Below are 23191 nucleotides of genomic sequence, written 5' to 3' on the forward strand. Positions count from 1 at the left end.
TAAGTATGCTATATCTGTTGTTGTTGTGTTTTTCTTTTTCCAACCGGCTGCGAAAATGAAAGCAGACCTCGATTGGCTGATGGGAAGAACTTTTATGCCCTTAAATCAGATTTTAAACAGTGAAAACACATCGTACAAAATACAAACTCTGGTCAACGAGAAAACAAACAATGCATCAAAACTTACACGAAGATAAAACATATACATGCACAAGAGGAAAGACAGAGTACAGGAGATGCAGTGTATAAAACAACACAGAATAATGAGGAAACTCACAGCACCATAATGAATGTGAAGTGGAAAGTTCTGTAAAGGAACTTTGCCACCATCTGCAGAAGTCTACTGAGTTTATGGGCCATGTCATATGCTTGGAAACCACTCATACAAGTGTACACAAAGCAGTTCTCTGTCTGGAGTGTTTTGATGCGGAAGTTTTCTCAAGGGGCTCAGATAACGTCATAATGTAAACTCCTTTGTCCATGTGGCTTTGTCTAATTGCATATCTTCTCTGTCATCTCTTTCTGCAGGAAAAGAAAAAGAGGAGATGTTAATAGATAGAGTCTAATATGTTGTTTGAGAAAATGAATATTTACACCGTCATGATTCTGAGAAAGAAAGCAGTTGCTCCTTGAAGACTAAAAACAAACATAATTTCCTGGGGCACAAGAGGTGGGGCAATAAAACGAGGTCTATTCAAAAGATTTATCTTTTATGCAGCGTGTTGACATTAATGTCTTGTCCCTGTTTTCACATTGCAGGGGAATTATGCAGCTCAAGCGAGGTAATGATGATAACTGCAGCATTTTATTGACACTTGGAACACCATTCCCCATCAGCTCACATGCGATAGAGGCTCCTTAGTTGGAAAACAGCAACAAGGACAATCTTTAATCACATGACTATCCAAAGTCAGCAGATTCTCTTATGAGTCTTTTCTCATCAGACCTAGCCATTTCCTGGATACATTTTGTTCATGATGGAAAACTGAGTGAAAACTAATTAAATTTGTGTGTCATACGGAATATATTATCTTAGTGAGAACACTATGAGCTTCAGACTGAGTGATTTTATTGTCGGTGCCTTCTATGTACAGTGGCTTGCAAAAGTATTCGGCCCCCTTGAACTTTCCCACATTTTGTCACATTACAGCCTCAAACGTGAATCAATTTTATTGGAATTCCACATGAAAGACCAACACAAAGTGGTGCACACGTGAGAAGTGGAACGAAAATCATACATGATTCCAAACATTTTTTACAAATAAATAACTGCAAAGTGGGGTGTGTGTAATTATTCAGCCCCCTGAGTCAATACTTTGTAGAACCACCTTTTGCTGCAGTTACAGCTGCCAGTCTTTTAGGGTCTGTCTCTACCAGCTTTGCACATCTACAGACTGAAATCTTTGCCCATTCTTCTTTGAAACAGCTCCAGCTCAGTCAGATTAGATGGACAGCGTTTGTGAACAGCAGTTTTCAGATCTTGCCACAGATTCTCGATTGGATTTAGATCTGGACTTTGACTGGGCCATTCTAACACATGGATATGTTTTGTTTTAAACCATCCCATTGTTGCCCTGGCTTTATGTTTAGGGTCGTTGTCCTGCTGGAAGGTGAACCTCCGCCCCAGTCTCAAGTCTTTTGCAGACTCCAAGAGGTTTTCTTCCAAGACTGTCCTGTATTTGGCTCCATCCATCTTCCCATCAACTCTGACCAGCTTCCCTGTCCCTGCTGAAGAGAAGCACCCCCAGAGCATGATGCTGCCACCACCATATTTGACAGTGGGGATGGTGTGTTCAGAGTGATGTGCAGCGTTTTGCATTTTAGCCAAAAAGTTCCATGTTGGTCTCATCTGACCAGAGCAGCTTCTTCCACATGTTTGCTGTGTCCCCACATGGCTTGTGGCAAACTGCAAATGGGACTTCTTATGGTTTTCTGTTAACAATGGCTTTCTTCTTGCCACTCTTCCATAAAGGCCAACTTTGTGCAGTGCACGACTAATAGTTGTCCTATGGACAGATTCCCCCACCTGAGCTGTAGATCTCTGCAGCTCGTCCAGAGTCACCATGGGCCTCTTGGCTGCATTTCTGATCAGCGCTCTCCTTGTTCGGCCTGTGACTTTAGGTGGACGGCCTTGTCTTGGTAGGTTTACAGTTGTGCCAAACTCCTTCCATTTCTGAATGATCGCTTGAACAGTGCTCCGTGGGATGTTCAAGGCTTGGGAAATCTTTTTGTAGCCTAAGCCTGCTTTAAATTTCTCAATAACTTTATCCCTGACCTGTCTGGTGTCTAAATCCAATCGAGAATCTGTGGCAAGATCTGAAAACTGCTGTTCACAAACGCTGTCCATCTAATCTGACCGAGCTGGAGCTGTTTTGCAAAGAAGAATGGGCAAAGATTTCAGTCTGTAGATGTGCAAAGCTGGTAGAGACAGACCCTAAAAGACTGGCAGCTGTAACTGCAGCAAAAGGTGGTTCTACAAAGTATTGACTTAGGGGGCTGAATAATTACGCACACCCCACTTTGCAGTTATTTATTTGTAAAAAATCTTTGGAATCATGTATGATTTTCGTTCCACTTCTCTCGTGTGCACCACTTTGTGTTGGTCTTTCACGTGGAATTCCAATAAAATTGATTCATGTTTGAGGCTGTAATGTGACAAAATGTGGAAAATTTCAAGGGGGCCGAATACTTTTGCAAGCCACTGTATGTACGCTAAACTGGAAAACACACCTACTCAAAGATGAACAATAAGCACATCAAACATTCACACAGCTGGGATAAAGCTGGCAAGATGGTAGATATTCTCTGCTAGACTGACAGTTCCTCCGTTACAAAACCTCCATCTGATCCTTTTTCATATGCATCCTCACTTCACACTCATACATCTGATGTCTCACCAGAGGCTCCAGCTCAGAGTGATCAATGAGGTTGAACTCTGAGATGAAATAATAATAGTGTTTGTAGCAGGTATTGATGTGGGCCTCTGCACCCATACTGCAGATGCTGTCAAAGTGATGGATGTAAACGTGCACAAACACCCGGAAGAGACGGCTCAGGATCTTCTTGCACACCTGCTGGAAGTTCTTGGGGAAAGGTACTCCTAGGATGAAGAAGGAAAACAATAAGATATAAAAGGACTTCTATTCAGAAGCTGGTTTAATAAAATAATAGATTTGATAAAGGAAACTGTAGGACTCAATTGTAAATGGATTTACCATGTATGCAGATTTAAAAAGCATCATTAATCATGCTTATCTACAAGAGGGCTATTAATCTACCGAATTTCCTAAATAATCTATTGAGTAGTTTGTGTTTCAATCCCAAAACACTTAATAAAAAATATCTGTGTTTTGTGCTGAAGAGCTGAAAAGGCCGTGTGAAGAACAATCTAATTATTCGTATTTAATTTCTAAGCAAAGGTGCAGCGAAGACAGCATTGCTGTCTTATTCTCCCTCAGGTCCATGGAGGATTGTGATAACTGAGCAAAGGGAGGGACAGAAACACCCTGAAGGAGTTGTCAAGCACTAACACACAACCAAAACCCATTCACACTCGTGGGAAATGTTTTCATCATACCTGACTAGCATGTCTAGGCTTGACATAAGAAAAGAGAAGTCCCAGAATGTCAGTGCTAACCACTGCGCCACAGAGAGGCTCTGAGCTCACGCTGCTGTGACGCATGAAGTTCTCACCTCTAATTTAACACTATGATCACCTTGTCAACAACCCCCTCTAAATGTCAACATTTTATTGTCTAATTAACCTCTCCTTGAACTCAATCATTGCATTCGTGAGCTTAATGAAGGAGACCACCTCTGCACTCCATGCTGACACTTTAGTATAAAATCTCTGCAGCCAGCACTCAGTCATGTATTAGCTTACGCACTCAAGAGCAGTCTGATGGTTTCATTTGTAAACTCCTCACACACACCTACTCTTGTGGGGAAGATTTCCTCATTATTGATCAGTGACTCTATCCAGTCCATCAGCAGATTCATGTACTTGAGAGCAGGCAGCTTGGTGGGTCTCTTGTAGTCTTTACCGTCCTGCCATCTGTACTCATATCTCAGTCCCCCAGACATGATAGGGCACGTGCGCTCGCTGCAGTACTCGCTCACTGTGCCATAGATTAGGTTAATTCTGTTAAAGAAATCCACCACGTGAACAGCAATCCAGTCATTGAGGTTCTCGCCTTCTGGGAGCTGAACTACTTTCCTCAGGTCCAAGCCAGATTTGAGCGAAGCCTGGGCCTTCTTGTACAGTTCAAACCGCTGCGTACCGGGCTCAAAGCGCTTCTTTGGCCTAAATGTTTTGTCTTTGCTAAACACTTGACCAAGACACAATGCCATTGACTCAGTTATTTCCCCTGAGATAAGGGGAGAGTGCGCAACGGTGAAAAATAATTAGGTTGGAGTATGAGAACGTGTAGCCTTCCTGGGAGAGGGGAACCAGTCTGATTTCAGCTCTTGGAATGGTCACAGGTGGAGGTCACAGGTGGTTAGCGTCTGTCGTGTAGAGACTGCAAGGAGCTCTTGTTTTCATTTGGCACGGTGACACTGTGAAGACAATAACAGGCATGTTTTGGGGTGAATAAAACATAAAAGATAAAACAATTCATGCAATATTTAATTACAACAATTGTTATAGCTACCATAAAGTAAAAAAAACAAAAAAAAACTACATTTTCCTAAAGAAGACCAGCTAAAAGGTTTTTTTAGTCACAGCTGCTCTTTGTGACCCAAATGACCTTAAAGCAAAGTTTTCAGTTGCAGCTACCAGTAAAAATAGCAACATTTTCAGTCTGCTGTACCAAAAGTCAGGCCAATTGAGTCGGGCACAACTGGGAAAATGGTATGCTGTGATCCACTAAAGATTAAACTGTCCTCAAGAGGACTGTGAGAGAAAATGTCCTGAGTGAAATAGTTTTAATGCTCTTAAAGGCAGAACTACGACTTTAATTGGGGGGGGGGGGGACACACACACTAAATATGGATAGAAAACTGCCCATTCTTCCTTGAGAAAGTGGATATGAAATTAAATTAAGAGTTTATGGATATTTTTTGTGCAAAACTATTGTCCATCTGTCTGGTGATTTGCTTGTATTGGGAGCATGACCTCACAGGTTTTGAATGTCATGGTAATGAAGCAGTAATGATTGCGCATTTTATTTGATATAATATGGTAAATGGTAAATGGCCTGTATTTGTATAGTGCTTTACTAGTCCCTAAGGACCCCAAAGCACTTTACACATCCAGTCATCCACCCATTCACACACACATTCACACACTGGTGATGGCAGCTACATTGTAGCCACAGCCACCCTGGGGCGCACTGACAGAGGCGAGGCTGCCGGACACTGGCGCCACCGGGCCCTCTGACCACCACCAGCAGGCAACGGGTGAAGTGTCTTGCCCAAGGACACAAATATTAACTTGGAGGATTTATTTTAAAACAAGAAGATGGACGGTTACATTTTATAGTCTCAAATATGTTTTTTAAACGTGTTAGCGTGGCAAAACCGAATTGAATTGTACATTTCTATTCACCGTTTGAAGGATGTGGGAAGAATGTCCAGAGATCTGACACCTAGATTAAAGCAGCTGTGATTGCAACACATGATACTGCAGCCGCATTGAGTCCTGAGTCCCATTGTTAACCCTCTCAGGCCCAAATTATGTTTTTTGTTGCTAATGCACAACCAAGTCCTGCAGTGGTACTTCTGAGTAAAAAAAACTCATAAAATATGTATGTGGGGTAATCAGGTTGTTAGTTCTTAACTGTTTACTTTACTGTCTGCCTGGAGAGGGTTAACTGCCGTATTCAGAATTTCCCACGGTTGTAACTGAGGCTCTGGTGACTTGAATTAGCAGATGTTTCTGTCACTTCATGCCAGTCTGCACTCCCAACACGTGATATTGATATGGGTGTTGTTATCTTTCTATTGACAAAATAACCTCAAAAATCACAACCCACAGGCCTCTCACATGTTTGTAAAGCTTTTGGAGGACTGGGGTCCCTGCTGTCTTAATCTGAGGAAAAGGCAATGGCTAAAAATGAAAACAGATGTGATCATATCCATTGGCTCTTTCCACTAGCTTTCATAGTTTGCCTGATCTCAGTTCAAAACTCACCACTGGGGGAACTTGAATACGTGGTCAGTCGATAGCTCTGAATATGTCCATAACAAACGAGAGTTAGACAGAGCTTCATTCACTCCTAAACTCTGAGAGACACTGGTTCAGTTAAAGATTCAGCTCAGACATCTTTGGGATACGAAAACAGTTATGATTTATACATAAAGTGACAGTATGAAGGAGGAAGTGACTGTTGACCAATTTCTGTCCCTACTTGCCTGAGCAGTCACACTGAAGCATGTTAGAGCATGTAATGTGGCATGCATGCTTTGTTTTCTTCTTTTTCTACCAATTTTCCATCAGACACTGCAATTTCTTGAAACTCTTTCATTTCGTGGTGCAGCAACAACAAGAAACAAATTGTCAGTGGGAAAGCAAAACAAGACATTACAGAATGGAAAATCTCTGTGCACTGTACCTGGCCGAAATCCTGCAGCGGAGTGTTTGGAATGTGGTGGAGAGTTGTGGGAAGTTCAGGGAGGATTCGAGTGTCTGGATCCTTTGATTCTAAACTCCCTGTGAAAGCCTGCTTCAGTGACTCTGCCCCCTCTAGGTCCTCTGAATTTTCTCTCTGCTAGTTGCTAACGGTCTTAAGGGGCTCCAACTTCCCTCAGGAAAACAGACAACACACTAAAAGAAAAAAAAATATTTGCCTTCTCTTCCTGTAGGTGATGTCACTTCCTGACTTTGTCTAGTAGGTTCTGCTATCTGTGTGTGTGTGTCAGTATGTGGGTGGGTGTTTGGAGGACCTATAAAGTGAAAGAGAAGAAGGGCTGAAAAAGGCCTTCCCCGAACACTGACTCTGCCCTCCCTCTTTTCCATTTTTTTTCTTTCTTGTCGTTCTGCAGGCAAAGCAGCCAACCCTCTTATCCAACCAAAGCCCAGCCCTCTGGTAAAGGTCCTGAGAAAACATCCCTTCTCTTGAGCCACTTATAGGACACAAGGAAAAGAATAATCCCACAAACATTTCTGGATGCCTGGCAGTCCACGACCATGATGCCTGGCTATTTTTTATGAAGTCTCAATAACATATTATTTAAATTCTTTGCCTTTTAAAGAAGTTGCTTTGGAATTCAGTACGTTCCCTACATGGAAAAACTGCTCTTTGAAAAACACAATTTCTCTTTAAACGACTAAAAAAGCTCTGTGTTCAAATCATGAACAAACAAGCCACGTGTGACTTTAACAGTCAAATTCCTTGTGACCTTAGAAGGTTACCTTTTTTTGTGATAGCTGCTCTGTTTGTCTTGCGGAAAAATGGTGATACTAAAGTCTACACCATGCATGAAGAAGCTGTCTATACTTTTTGTGAAATTGTTCCCTCCCAGCTGATAATAATGTATATGTTTGTGTGTCTGTACATACATATGAATCCATATATATGTGAAAACATATTGATATGTCTATTTGACAATACAGTCAAAACTTTATGGTGGGTCGGGAGTGGAGGAAGGTAGATCTAAATTGCAGTACTCCAACATAACCACCTGAGGTCAGCATGACTGTAATGATGGCGTGTGGATGGAGATAACGAGAGGCTAGTCAGAGCTATCATCAGTTATCAGCAAGGGAAATTCCCTATTTACTGATGAGCAGCTGATTATCTTTTTAAATAGCTAAATCATGATTACATGTCAGTGATTAAAAAGAACTGACAGGTCAGATTGTTTTTGTTGGTGGTGGTTTTTTGATGCCATACATTTAACAATAAAATATAAAGTCACTAAAATAAAACATAAGTTTACTGTAACATTCATAAAGAAAGTACAAAACACAAATAGACTGAACTGCTTAAGTAATTATTGAATTATTGTGTAAGTTGGTCTTGGTTCATTTTCTAGGTTTGAAGATTAACTATAAAATGTTAAGCTGCTCCAATAACTGAATCTGTGTAATGGTTAGCATTGTTTCCAATATTGTGAAAAGAAATGTCCGTGTATAAAAGAATCAGGAACTTTCTGGCACATTTGAATAATCAGTGTATGCTTATTACATTTACATTATTATAGTTTACTTTTTCAACTGATCATTGTGTGTCAAATGACCAAAAGCATTCGAACAACTCATTTATCTGAGTTATTCAAAAAATATATTCATCAATATAAATAAATAATAAAGCAGAACGTTAAAGAGAAATAATTCAAACTCTGAAATTTATATCCTTCCCTTAAGTTGAAATAGATTCCGATGTAATGATTGTTTACAATGTTATTCATATTTTTTCCGTGACATACACAGAAAAGAATGGATGAATCACGCAGGTGTGCATTTATGATTATTCCTTGCCCTATGCTCTAGTTTTCCATGTCAGAGTGACTGTCATCATCCAGATATGTGACAGATGAGGAAGTTGAACCAGTCGGGCATTTCCTCACCTGCCTCATACCATCAATTAGTGTAATACTCTGCTATTATTCTCTTAAAAACCCACCACCTTAAGCACCATATATTTTTCCACTCCTTGAATGTAGCAGGTAGATTTTCTTTAAAACAAAACAAAAAAGAACATTTTTTTCACATGCATATGATGAAAAACATTTAACTTTTAAAAAAATAAAGCAAAAATAAATGCCTTAAATGTATAAAACGCACAATTTCATAGAGTTACAGTTTAGTACAGCTGTTGGTGTTATGTATCTTGAACTATTGCTGGATAAACCTACATGCTCTAAGTTTGTGGTTAATATTAATCCAGTTTCAACAGCAGTATTTGTACTCAGTTGTTCTGGAGCTCAAAAGTGAAAAGTATTGTCTCAAATTAAACTGTACATTCAAGCAGAGGTTATACATTTTACAATATTATTCTCAAACATGGGTTTTCACTGTTTTGGATTACTAACCTGCAGGGTCAAGAAGACCTTTTCAAATCCTTCAGAACTGTATAAACTCTGTTTATGTTTATGTCTCTTATACTGTATTTCTATGTTTCCAACTGCTGACTGTTTTGTAATGGTGTCCCTTCTTGGCCACATTCACCTTAAAAAAGAGATTTTAATCTTAAGTGACTTTCCGATTAAATAAAGGATGAATTAAAATAAATAAATAAACAATCCTAAATTAACACACGCACACATAAATGTTATAGTTATGGTTATGACCATAACATTAGTTTCATTGTTGTTTATTTATAATGTTTTCTTGCGCTTTACTCAATTTCTTCAATTCATTACATAATTTGCTTTATGATGTTTTATATGATGATGTAATGTTGGCTTGTATGGACCCCAGTAAGAACAAAGGTCATCAGTTTGTGACTACAGCTTTAGGCAAGGTGGTGAGCCTACTACATTTGCAGGTTATTCATTACACCACAAGTAGAGCACATGTCTGATATGTGGTGTCATGGCTTGGCTGGAAGCCTACAGATCTTCCACAATGGTCATTATAGTTAAATCTCACCACCAGGACTCTGCAGCCCAGAAGATTTGAATGCATCTACTGTTTTTACTTTGAAAGGCCTGGAGTGTGTGACAGCTTTGGGCAAATAGAACCAACTCAACTGAAAAAACAAACAAATAAAATAAATATAAAAATCGTAGTGTGTTGCATAAACTGACACATGTCTGGCATGAGGAATGCAACACGTGTGTTTATGTAAAACATGTTGCTTCTACTTGTTTGACAGACAAGCCGACTTTTATGGCTTCTTTCCATCATGTTTTGTTGAATAAGAACACCAGCGTGTTGTGCCACATGTTATATCCTGCAGTACACTTCGAAAAAAAGTAAACACTGTTAAAGCAATAAAAGGCACAGCCGGGTTGCTGAACTGTGTTTCGGGCCTACTATATATGTGTAATTATTATATACGCACGGACTGCTTTTGGTGTGATTATTTGAGTAGCTTATGAATTGTATTTTAGTTTTTCTCTAAAGATATGGCAACTTACCTGTACTCTGCATACTTTTATTCACATATGAGAGGAACCAAACTCAAAGTCATTTCTGTGTGTCAGTCGTTTTTTTGTAACCAGTAGTAGTTACAAAGAGCAGAAAATGAGCTCTAAACTGTACAGAATTTACATTACAAACTGTTACAATGAATGATGAATGTGAGTGACCGCGGAATGGAGACGAAATGACATTTGATACACTGAGATGATTACGTCCATATTAAGCGACTGACTCACGCCAGTGTAGAGATGACTCCACCTTTTTCCGCCTCCATCAAAGGGTTGGGTCAGGAGGAAGATTTAAGCCGAGAGGAAGAGGAAGCACCGCTAACTAAAGCCACGCTTTGCGTCTTTTCTCCAGCATTCATTCGACAGACTCCACAGGTTTACTTCAGTAAAAGTGAGTAGCTTTTGGACATTGTTGTCAGACTGTTTAACAGTGAGTTAAATGTTGACTCAGTGAGTTACTTTAAGGTGCTGCAGTTTTTTTTCCTCCCTCAGGGGAGGGAGGGGGGAGGGGGCCAGATGTCAATTTAAACAATGTCAAATTCAAAGCTTTCTTTTGTTGTTTGTCTTTAAAGGCTCTTTTTTCTTACGCCTACAGTAAAGTAAAAAAAACAAACTAGAGTTTTTGTGTATATAATCTTTTTTTTTTTTTTTTAAGAAAAAAACAAAAACCCTCAAAGTTAGGCGTTACCCCCTAACCAGATATCCGGTGTTGACTGGACTAATTGTATCGCCTGTGCACCTATTGTTGTTCTGCACTTTGAAGGGTTTTGATGTCATTTGCCATTTTGTAGCTGTCATGCATCTAAAGGGAGGCAATAAAGACAGCATATTAATGTGCATACTGCAAGCTCCAAATGTGCTTCCGCGAGAAGTGAAATATAGTTTACCTGCTGGTCAAATGTCACAACGGTTTCTAACGGTTAACGCTAAGCGCACACTCAGCTTCCTCCAGCTCAGAAACATACTCGCCTTTAGCTAATCTGTCAGGTGAAACATGGTTACAAAGTCAAGTTGTTGCATATATGAAGGGGCAAAACAACAACAACTAAAAACAACTTTCACACCACTAGCAAAATTTAGATTCTCCACTAAATGCTGTGTGATCTCTTATAGTGGCGAGGCGGAGAACTACATCAAACATCACATCTGTTATGTAACATGTGACTGAAAAAGAGTAGGCGTGTGCATGTATTTTTAATTAGTGTAACTTATTATTGTGTAATGTTAACATCCATAAGTGCATTTAATGTATGGAAAGTCTGACTATAGGAGAAAGGGATGCCATGCAAGATATTTAATGGCATTGCTATGCATTTGATTGCCCACAGTCTCTACAGCCTCTGCATTATTTGAATTGCCACAATTTTCCACTGGTTAGCTGGAGAGATTACACTGATGCAAGAAGTAGTTTGGTTAAACAATTTAAGCTTTGTACAGTTTTGATTAGTTCATGAAAGTGTTTAAATGCCCCCCTCCCCCCTCCACCTAGTTATGTCCCTGTGAAAGTAGCCTTTGATGGTTTCCAAATTGTGTGCCAAGATAGATTATGGGCTACTAACTGAAAGTTACGACAAATGTTTACAATGTCAACAAACAATTGTGTGACTTAGACAAAAGACCTCAAGGTCAACCAGCCCAGCCATATCTCTGATAGCAATGTAAACACTACAGCAGTGCTGTGGCTGTTAACAGTTCAGCATCATACTCTTATCACTTCACCTTGTCAACACCTTCTCCGATGGCCGTGGGTAGTTTAAATATAATCTTCAACCAGTAGAAATGACACTGGGTCTTTTTAAACAGTGTGTTTCTGACAATGCTTCTATCCAGCAGTGCCGAGTGTGGTGGTGGTGCAAGCGCACCTCACATGCGTCTCCTGTTCATCAGCGAGCATGTGAGGTGGGGGATGTGTCATTTTACTTCACCTCATGTTAAAACCTGTTTTTTTTTTTTTTTTTTTTTTTTTTTGGTGTGGGTTTTTTTTTTTTTTTTTTTTTTAAATGGGGAAGCAGGATTTTAAGGTTGTTTCCCCAACTGGGTTAGTTCACTGACATTTTTATGATCTGCCCTGACATGATTTTTTTTTTTTTTTTTTTTTAAACTCTGTGTGTGAACTTGGCAGATCTGACTGCTGTCAGTTAACTTAAGGCTTCTATTGGCTCTTTAAATGTTTTCCAGAAACTCTCTGAACTCCTACTTATTTAGACAAATGTCTTCATAGTCTCTATTTATGGACCAACTTGTTCTAAAACAAGCTTTAAATTCTTCAATTCCAAGAAGAGGAAGTAAAGTACTGGTTTTATGTCCTCCAGTATGCTATGACTGGTTCTGTGTTTTGACCAGCATGTTTCGTTACGGTGGCTTGTATCGTTTTATAGAAATGTGTGCCAAAGGTCAAATGATAAAAATACTGTAAATTAAAAACTGACAGACTGATTTGTAATGCTTGAACCCTTTTTTTTGTGGGGGGGGGGGTGTTGCCCTTAAGATTTTTTTTTTTTTGTGTGTGTGTATTAGGCATTTAGATGCGTGCAAGCCTACGTTCTTGTTATAGCAGTTCCACAGGTATCCAGACAGACACCAAGTCTCATTCCAGTCATGTTAAAGTCTTGCCTAGTCTCAACATATAACATAAAACTTTATTAATCCCTTGGGTGGGTTCCTCTGGGAAATTCGGTTTCCAATAGCACAGCACCGACAGAAGTTACAGAACGTGAGCACAAATATATATATATACACACACACACACACACACACACACACACACACACACACACACACAGAGAGAGAGACATATATAAATAAAATATACAACAGGGATAAATAGGAATAAGAATACAAGGGAATTGCACATTTCAAGTATTGAAGTCTATTGCACCGTTGACTATTAACAAAAAGTATTGCACAGTGAAGTGAAGAGGCTCTACAGCTTAGTTGTCCCCCCTCCTTTGTCCTCCTGTTTCCCCTCCAGAGAGGAGTTAAACAGTTTGATGGCGTGTGGGACAAAGGAGTTTTTAAGTCTGTTGGTTCTTGTATGTTTCAATATCAAGTCTGAGTTAACTGTAACTGTAAACTGACTTGCATATTCACTTCTGTTTTTAATGAGGGATTATTGCAGACATTACAGTGTGCTCACGTTTGGCTTTGTCTCTTAAATTGTTTAGATGGCTTATTACTAATCTGAAGAGTCAAGTTCCTGTGTTATAATAGCTGAATGAGGAAACACGCCCAACTTTTCATATTACTAATGGCTCTAATGTCTGGTTTAAAGTCTCAGTCCTAAGAAAATCAAACTCATATGCATCCTCCAGCTTTGCTTGTTAATGTTTTTAAAGAATTTTTTTTTTTTTCCAAATAATTCCTTTATGCATGACCACAGATTAAATGATGGCACCATGCAAATTTACTTCATGCTTCCTGTACGTGCTAAAGTGCAGTGGGGTTGGTTTTTTTTTGTTTTGTTTTTTTTCTTTTGGGGTTGTTTTGTTTTTGTTTTTTGGTTACCCCTCCCCCCCATTTCTCTCTCACTCACTCACCATGAAGTCAGGTGGGTTTGCAGAGGTGCAGTGGACTATCAGCTATGGAAAGTTTCAGAAATCTGAGACCTGTACTCTGACAGAAGGAAGGAGGGAGGTGCTTTAAGAGAATGGGAGCAGTGTTGAACGTCCAGCCGGCAGGTAGGGGAGATGCAGCCCCCCCACCCCCCACCCCACCCCCCAATACCATACACACCCAAATACAATTGAGGAGGGGTGGCGTGAACATGCCAGTCCTGAGACAAGTTCAGCAACATTCCTGTACCGGGGAGTAGTGGTTTCTACAACTTCAGCATTTGGTTGTCACTTGGTGAGACTAAAGCACATGTTTTCAGTCTCATCATACGTAAAATCTGCTATGGCTGCTTGATAATATGCTAATCTGCATTCAAATCTGAGGATTTTGACTAGTCACTGTTCCAATATCACACAAGTTCATGACAAAGGTTCTTTAGACAAAGGATATTTAATCCAGAATAAAACCAGATTATGCAATTTGTATTATGTCAGCAGTCTGTGTATTTTTGCCAGCAATCAAAGCCTGTAGAGTAAATGCTGAGGTTTTTGTTCCTTAAAGATGCCTCGCTCTATAGGTTGAATCTTCAGAGTCTGTTGGTGGGGGAGTATATTCATAATATATTTTTTTACATTAGGCTTATATAAGAGTAAAATTCTTAGACCACATCTTAGGAAAATAAAAACAAAATGATTAACTTAAGCATGCAGGGAAAAAACCTAAATATTTACATAATTGCTGAGCATTCTTTCAATAGCATTACTGTAATGTAATATACACTACGACAAGTTTTTAAATTTGACACGTGCACTCAGGTGTTCATCCAGATACTTTCACATTCGCACACTTTCTCAGCCTCGCTGCCCCTAAACGGTCGTCTCGTTTTTTGCAAGTATGTGAGAGCACATACCTGTCCAAAAGGTACATGTGCTCTCACAGTGTGTCAGGATGACGAAGCTGCAAAGCAAGTTGGGGTTTGATTGAATGAAACCAGCTTATACAGCCATGATTACAGTTATCAACTTCAGACAAAGTTGTATAGAATGCAGTCGGCCTGAAGATTGTGGTCCCAGGTGACAGTTCTGTCCCTGAGGACATGAACATACTACTAATACCTTTTTTGTTTTCTCTGGCGTCTGTCATCCAGCTGGCTTGACTGGAATGTGTGCCGGCGTTTTGCCACGTGAGGTTCACGTTCATTTAGCTGACTTATGTAGCCAGTCAGTGTGCTGTCAGGTTTTTGATGTTGCTGCCTTTAGGACTTTCTACCTGGGGCGAGACTGCAGACTCTCAGGAATGCAGTTTGTGTGAAACAATTGTCTAAAAATTGCCAGTAGCATGCCTTCAGAGGTGAAGTTCATACACTCTATAGAGTAATGGAAGTTTTTGCTTTATGTAATTTGACCAGTTATTTTTACCCTGGCGGGAGAGCCTGATTTGTCACACCACTTTGTGACATTCTAGTGGAAATTCTGGGAGACTTGTGCTTCCTGCTTAAAACATTTGCAGCACACAGTTTGCTCACTGTGCTCTTTACATCTCAATCTACTGAGATTCTACAGTTTAATTCTGAGCTATTGGTAAATACAAACTTTGCATCAGTGTCAACAGTTGAAGGTGTACACCTTTCAAGTGTAAAATGGGCTTTTGGTGTGTGTCTGACACTGAGGTTAACACAACCTATGATGTGTGGAATATTACCAGCTTATGTGTCTGAAAGCATGTACATGCTTGTACTTGGAAGGTTTTCACGCAGTTTGACATCTGAAGCGTCTGACGTCTGTCAAGCAAGTTTTGATTTTAAAAATAAAAATACAGGTTTTATCAAGATGTTGCTTTTACTTTCCCTTAGATCAAACCAAAATACACTGAATATTTATCTGTCAGTCATATGCAGATAATGGTCTGAGTGGAAGTGAGATAAACATCAAAACTGTTCTGTGTCAAGTTTATCAGTACGGGAGTAAAGTGGCTGATCTTGTAAACCACCGTTTGTGGCACTTCCGCTTCTGTCATATTCTGTATTTTGTTCAATGGGAACAAAAAGGGTTACTGGTTTCACTGAGGAGCATGACTATCATATTTGAGGTGCTGACAAAGCCCTTTCAAACTGCAGCTGATCTCGTTTTTGTTGTCAGGCATGTTTTGGTATTTGGAGGAAGGGCTGAAATGCACTGGAGTGCTACGTCCACTCCCCCGTGTTGCCCCCACGGCCAGAACAACAGGCAAAGCTGGCTCGGTCGGATACTGTCTCACTAAATGGGGCCTTTTCCACTATAAGCTCATTTGTGTCATGCTTGCAGCTGGCTTGAGCTGAATGGCCAAGTTCAACTATTATCTGTCAAAGCCACTATTTTTATCAGTGCTACAGGCATTTTATGGGCTCTTGTTTCTGTGTGTCCTTTACTTATCGGCCTCTTTAAACAAAGTTTAGTGTGGGTGTGTGCTAGTGATGCAAAGCTGTCTAGTAGACTGATAATAAATGTGTGGAATTTTAGAAACAACTTTTTTTTTCTTTCATTTTTAAAAATAATGATTGCTTGTAGTTTTGACTAGAACACCTTAAAGAAAAAAACTCAAACCCACTTTTTGTTACTTACAACTAATGTTTATTAGATCCCAGTGTTTCTGTCCTATTGAACTTTAGCGTGTACAAAATCTGTGTTGCCAAGGCTGAAATGATCCATAACCGGGTTTTTCCTGGAAGCTCTAGACGTGCCTTTAAGGGACAAATGAGTGTGTCTTATCTTATAGATGTTAGATGTGTTTTCCTTTCATTTTTTTGACCATGTAATAAGATTAAATTGCATTTATAATACTTAAACTCTTTTTCTTCTTTTTTTTAATGAATCAATCACAGTCTTGGTCTTTGGAAAAGGCCAAAAACTCCTTGGACGCCAAAGGTGTTATGTGCAAAAGCAGGTGGTGTAACTCGTACTACACATTTTTTGTTTCTCCTTCAGCATGGCTGGGTGTGGCAGTGGGATCAGGATAAGAAATTTCCTACTGGAAAGCAAAACCTCCTTTCACAACACCAAAGAATTTTAAGCATTGCCGTATGAGTCATTTCTTCCCATTGCGGCAATTAATTTCATCTGCCTTTTGCTTTGCTAGCCAACCCTGAGAAAACATCTTTATAGCCCTCTTATCTTGCCTTGTAGTTTAAATTTATCCAACACCTTTTTTCTCTTTTTCCATGAGGCTACCAGGAGAGGCTTCTTGGATTTTTCCTTTTAAACTGGACTTGCATGTGTACCTAATGAAGCTGTATTTCCAGTTGGACAATACAGAACAAACACAGAAACTATAGGAGGAGGCTAGTATGCCTTATTGAGGCATTTTACTCATGCCGTGGATTGTCCAGCAGTGCAGGAGAAGAAATGGAGGCTAGTTTTGCTTTATGGGTGTTGGCCAGGCCGAGGACCAGTAAAGGCGTAACAATGGCTCCCTTCATGATAACAGAGTCTCTACTGATTTCTCGCCCGCTCCTGTGAATAATATTATCAGCCCACCCCTGAGAGGAGCCGTACAGGGTGACTCCAGAGTAGGGTTTCTGGTGTTTCAAGTGAGTGAAGGGTGTGACAAGGAGAGCAAAGTAAGGAGGGGGTGGGCGGGTGGGTGGGTTTTGACGGCACCTTGGTGAAACCTGGGGGCGGTCACAGAATACATACATCAAGGTAGTGTGGGATTTAAATGGGGGTAATCTCTCACCTCAGTAGTTCTCTCTCTCTCTCTCTGGGTTACACAGAGCAGCCACTCTCTTCCCTCGCTCGCTCTCTTTCAGGCTCAGCCTCTTTCCCTCCCTCTCCTTGTGTGAACTAGTTATTCATCCACTGTATGAGTCAGGGAGGGTGGAGTTTTGGAAGACTGCTGTACCAGTCACACTTTGTCAGTTTACTTTCTCAATCCCATCTCTTTCTGTCACTTCTCTGCTGCTGCTGTCTGCCCTTGTACTTTACACTTAGGCTTTATCGTGCTGTGCAAGAAGAGTCCACTTCGGCTTTTTAAGTGGAAATTTTTTGTCTCAACAAGGGTAAGTTGCTCAATGTTACGTCAAAGGTGAACTAACTTGTGTGTGGAGTCTGTCGACACTTCGAGCAGTTCAAGGTTGTTTTAAGCTTCTTTACTCAAAGGTTTTGGTTCCTTTCGGTCAGGCTGCTTTTTGTCACTGTTGTTATAAGATAATTGACTGTATGCTTAACAAATGGGTTCCTGGTTTGCTCCCCCTCCCCCATCTCCTGAATTTTTTTTTTCCATCATCTCTGCTGCTCCAGTTTGTTCATCATTAACTCTTAACTCGTGAGCTCCCTTTTTCCATCCCTATGATTCATTGACATGGCTCTCTTAAGAAAATGTTTCCCCTCCTTTTTCACTGTATCTCTGCTGCGAACCAGCCACACCATTTAAGTCAAGGTCATTTAGTAATGAATAGGTGGTTGTAGTGGGACTGGTCTTTTAGGACTTCACTCAAAGTGTAAATTGGAATTCTAAAAAGCTTTTAATGACTTTTTACTTTTATTCAAAGTAGAAAGGGCCTTCAATGGCCACATGCCAGCTTGCATTACATCATTGGAATCTAACTTTTTTTTTTTTTTCTGGACCCCTCTCAACTATAAGAGGAAGTTGGTGTTGACCTGTGGAATTACTGATAAGAGATGAAAAGTGGCGACTGGTCGGGCTTCAGTGTACTGCTAGTCCAAATCCTGTGGTGATGCTGATGTTTAACTGGTGGACAGTTGGGTGGCGTCATGTGTCGGTTAATTGATAACTGGGTGCAATAAATTATACTTTATTATCCAGGTGAGGCAAACTGACTGCTGTTAGACAAACATTATTGGTGGTAATAATTCTAGTTTCTCTCATGGAGAAATGGGCGGGGGGGCATTTTTCTTTGACCTTCTACTTTCATCCTGTTCTGAGAACACAAAAATATTCATTCTTGGTTGTTTTGTCATGAATCACAAGACTATCCTTCTGACTTGCACAGTCAGATTTATTCTAAGTACCCTTTCTAGGCAGTCACATGTTGCCTGTTCATATTTGAAAATGGGATTTTTTTGGATTACTTTCATCTTGTTGTGGTGGGATTTCCTTAAACCTGCACTTTTTTTAACAGTGGTGATGCTGTAGTATTATTATTATTATTATTATTATTATTATTATTATTATTATTATATTTTTATGAAAAGCATCACTTGCTAAACCATAATGTGATCAATTTAACTTTTCAGCATTTTCCCTCAGAACAAGACTCTGCACAACAGACATGATGATACTCTTGTTGAAATGTAAGGTGCCTGACCAAAGGCCTCATCCGTCAATTCAAAAAAAAGCTTTGTGTAAGAGGCGTCTGAAATACACTGATTGTCATACTCGACGCAGGAATTTTCATGTCACAAATAAACAGCTCTTTGGTTTCACAATGTTGTCGGAAGGAAGCGATGTGGCTGTCACAAGAAGTGGTCTGGAATGCTGCAGTAAATTTGGAAGCTTAACAAGAAGGACAACTATAAAAACAGTGGTGTTGACACAGTGCTTAGGTTAACAATTTCTTGAATGTAGTGTGTACAAAGCGATGAGGAAGGAGAATGAGTTTGACACAAGACGCTAATCCTGTGATGCTTCAATTATTTTTAACTTTAATATTTCAAGCAATATTAAAAGTAAAGTTTATCACAAACTGTTTGAAATGCATTTGACTTTTGGATTGTGCAACAGTCACTTTCTCTTCTGTTTTCACTGCGACTTGGTTTCTGACTGAAATCCCATTTGGGGGGAAAAACAGAAGAGAAAGTGACTTTTGCACAAATTCCCCAATCTGATTTCGAACTTTTCTTTAAAAAAATGGATTTCCTGCCTATCAAATCGATCTAGCTCATTGTTCACAAAATGCATAACCTGAATCCACATGTACTTTTCTTTTTCCTTGCCCCTCTAGGCACCCGTGTGAGCTCGGGTCACCTGACCTTCATTCCACAGGCTTAAATTATTAGCTTTTAATTGTATTGACTTTAGGAGGGCTGTACTTTTTGGCAGTGAAAGAGCATTGTAGACTCGTATCAAACAATTGATCCTCTGGGTCCAGTGTGGCTTGCGCTGACCGCACCCTGCGTATAAATATGTTTTGTAGTTTACATTTGAAATCTGCTTTAAACAACAGAAAATGTCCAGTTTCGAAAGCAGAGCAGTTTTCTTGTGTGCCGACTGCTTTTAGTGGTCTCTATAAAACTGCCATGTCACAAGAAGGAGCAGTCGTCAGTTTAATGGGTTCAGTGACCAGGAACTTAAACTGCTGGGTTTATTGGTGGAGGCAGTATTGTGCCTTAACTCATGGCCTGACTCTTGTACACAAACAGCCAGCCTCAGTGTGGGATGAGGGATGCCCTCAGTTCCTTGTAGCACCTCCTCTCAGATATCAGGCCATGTCTGATGAGTGGTTCGAACCAGGGCAAAGCATCTTGGGAATTTCTGTTGGGAGTGTTTGTTTGGTGAGGGATGAGCTACTCTGCTCCAGTAACTGCGTTTCAGACCTGCTGAATCAGGAAATGTAAGAATGCGCCTCCCTGAGGACACCGGCAAGACGTGGAGGGAGGGGGGGGGGGTTGTATTTTTTCTTTAGAAAATTATTTTGCATGTTTTAATTTCTCTAGAAATGTAACTGATTAAAAATTATCTGTTCAGGGTTCTGTTTGAACAGGAAAAATGATCCCGGCATGACAGGTTTGACCTTAAACCTTTGTGTTTGACACTGTTTAAAACAAATGCTGTTCTGCTTTGAGTCAAATTTCAGCCCTTGGGATATTCTCATGGAGCTCTGGAAGGATTGTTGCAGTGTTTTCCTTTCAGCTAAAACTAACAATGAGCTTTTTGTGTATTTGTTTGCAGATAATTGGGTCATAACAATACAAGAGCCAATATGCTTCAGGAGATTCAGGAGATGGGCTCACATGCCAAGGATATCTATGATTTCCTTCTGTCGGGACTTGGTAGGTTTAGTCTTTTTTAAACACTGAGAAAATACAGACTTGTGTTTGTTTGTCTAAAATATATTTCCCCTTTCCCGCTCTAGATCCACGGATCACAGATTATCCTCTGATGCAGAGTCCCATAACCATGACGACAATACTGCTGGGCTACCTGTTCTTTGTACTGTACCTCGGACCTCGCTTAATGGCCAATCGCAAACCTTTCCAGCTCAAGGAGCCTATGATAGTTTACAACTTCTTGCTTGTGGCCTTGTCAATATTCATCGTATATGAAGTAAGAATCTGTTATCTAGCATTTAAAATATTAAAAGAATAAAGTTAATGCACATTGTTAGCATTTCATCATTTATTCAAGACTGCTTTCCTCAATGGATATTGTTGGATATATTCATTTGGTTGAACCTGCATCTGTAAGGATCAATGCCCTCAGCAAAGATAAAGTCCTGATAAACTTGTGTTTTTATTTGCAGTTTTTGATGTCTGGGTGGGCCACAACGTATACTTGGAGATGTGATGCAATTGATACCTCTAACAGTCCTCAAGCACTACGAGTACGTCGCCCTAACTCTATATAACAATTACTATTATTAAAGACAATGAATATAAAAACTGACTTTCATTCCACTGAGTCACAAACTAAAGTCTCTCATTGTTAGATGGTCCAAGTGGCGTGGCTGTTCTGGTTCTCCAAGATTATTGAGCTGATGGACACAGTAAGTTCACATATTCTGATGCCATGGTTTATAAAATGTGCCTTAATGTTCAGTTTTAGTAAACGGTGTTCTGACCAGAATCCCCTCTGTTAGATCTTCTTTGTGTTGAGGAAAAAGCATGGCCAGATTACCTTCTTACACATCTTCCACCATTCCTTCATGCCCTGGACCTGGTGGTGGGGAGTTGCGTATGCTCCAGGTAAGTACATAACCTTAAGTTGTCAATGGTTAATGGAGAAGGGAGGGGGGAGGGGGAGCATTGCGGAAGTGTTATGTAGTTAGCTCATCCTGCATACCAATCTTGAAGATAAGATGGTCTTTTTAAAGCCTTTCAAGAAGCTTTGTGCAGATGACCTGACTATCGATATGAAAATGATTAACCAAGGGAATTCGGTGTGATGTTTGTGGTTATCACTTCAGGTGGAATGGGATCTTTCCATGCCATGGTAAACTCTTCCGTCCACGTTGTTATGTATTTCTACTATGGCCTTTCTGCTGCTGGACCTCGCTTCCAGAAATTTTTGTGGTGGAAGAAATACATGACTGCAATTCAGTTGGTACGTATAGCCTATACTGACTCAGTGGTCTTACCAGTAGAGCACATTTTTATTGTGTATTTGGCTAATTTCTCATTTTTCTTCTCAATAGATCCAGTTTGTGCTGGTATCTCTCCATGCTACCCAGTATTACTTCATGAGCAGCTGTGATTACCAGTTCCCTGTGATCCTCCACCTCATCTGGATGTATGGTACCTTCTTCTTTGTTCTGTTCTCCAACTTCTGGTTCCAGGCTTACATTAAGGGCAAGCGATTGCCGAAACAGTGTCAGAACGGCACAGCTGTGCACACAAATAGCAAATACTGTGAGAATGGCAACAGTGTGAAAAACAGTACTACCAATGGTGTATCACACGGGGTTACCAATGGCTCGGTCCACCACGAGAATGGCAGCTCTTACATGGGTAAGATGAAGAAGGCCTAGGAAGTCTGGAAGGAAAAGCCCAAGATGTATGGCCCTGTAAACCTGATAAAACTACTACAGATTCCAAATAATTTGTTCCTTTCTTTTTCTGTTTTTAGTTTTCTATGTAAAATGTGGGAGGATGATGTGGTCAGTGACTTCCACAGGTGGGGTCCCAAATTTGGTTGTTTGGTTTGTTAGTTTCTTTGCATTGGTGAACCATCTATGGAACACAATGTATGAAGAGAAGATGTTTTGACCCACGTTGTCTTCACTGATGTTGCAAACAACCTCCTAGTTCAGTATCACTCTGGTGGCCTTTCACCACACTTGTCTTCACTTCTTATTTGACCCCCATGTCCTCCTGACACACTGTGGACAGATGACTGTACAGTTTCTATCAAACTTGAAGATGCTTTTTGTAAATAGTTTTACAAAAAAAAAAAAGAAACTAATTGTATTGCTATACTTTAGACTTTCTAAAATTTGTTACTTTGTATTTAATTAATATGCAAATAAATTCCATTTTAAATGATCAGCGTTGACTTTTTTTTTTTTTTTTTTTTCCCAAACTCTGACAACAGTTTATTGTATATGTAACTTGATTTCACTTAGCAGATCTTTGGGCTCCAACATCTTGCTGTTGCAGCAAAAGTATTTGCATTGACTGCATGTGCTTCTTGTCTCTGCCATCCCAAATATGTGCAGCAAGTAGGAGGTCAACAAGGGCTCTATTCTTCATGGCACAAGGCAGAAATGGCATCCCGCAGACCGGAACCACCAGAACAATTCCCGCTCAAATCAGTTCATCAGGGTCAGGAATGGGGTGATTGTAAAAAGGTTTACTTTGCCTGTGTTAGGCAGATAATTTATCTTGTTTGACTATCCAGAATATAAAATGATATTAAAATCATTAAATTACACTGCAGAATTTTTTTTCCCT

The 23191-nt window shown here is 40.0% G+C and overlaps 2 protein-coding genes across 3 annotated transcripts; one reads left to right on the forward strand and one right to left on the reverse strand.

The window, feature by feature from the left end:
• Positions 1 to 72: 72 nt before the first annotated feature.
• mob3c (MOB kinase activator 3C) lies at positions 73 to 6864 on the reverse strand. The gene is made up of 4 exons (XM_084921712.1): positions 6554 to 6864; positions 3932 to 4556; positions 2897 to 3099; positions 73 to 521 (listed from the first exon to the last, which is right to left on the reverse strand). Exons 2-4 carry the CDS (start codon positions 4347 to 4349, stop codon positions 492 to 494), a joined length of 651 nt encoding a protein of 216 aa, XP_084777838.1. The 5' UTR covers positions 4350 to 4556; positions 6554 to 6864; the 3' UTR covers positions 73 to 491.
• A 3433-nt stretch (positions 6865 to 10297) lies between these two features.
• elovl1b (ELOVL fatty acid elongase 1b) lies at positions 10298 to 22783 on the forward strand. Of its 2 annotated transcripts, none has more exons than XM_084921889.1 (8): positions 10298 to 10428; positions 20475 to 20575; positions 20659 to 20849; positions 21046 to 21126; positions 21232 to 21288; positions 21382 to 21487; positions 21709 to 21845; positions 21937 to 22783. In XM_084921889.1, exons 2-8 carry the CDS (start codon positions 20506 to 20508, stop codon positions 22267 to 22269), a joined length of 975 nt encoding a protein of 324 aa, XP_084778015.1. In that variant the 5' UTR covers positions 10298 to 10428; positions 20475 to 20505; the 3' UTR covers positions 22270 to 22783. The 2 variants fall into 2 exon arrangements, with proteins under 2 accessions (XP_084778015.1, XP_084778014.1); XM_084921888.1 differs by lacking the exon at positions 10298 to 10428 and adding an exon at positions 17316 to 17622.
• The last annotated feature ends 408 nt before the right edge of the window (positions 22784 to 23191 follow it).

Source organism: Perissodus microlepis, chromosome 23, assembly GCF_051167445.1.
Source record: "Perissodus microlepis isolate ML-2025 ecotype Zambia chromosome 23, ASM5116744v1, whole genome shotgun sequence".
Classification (NCBI taxonomy): domain Eukaryota; kingdom Metazoa; phylum Chordata; class Actinopteri; order Cichliformes; family Cichlidae; genus Perissodus; species Perissodus microlepis.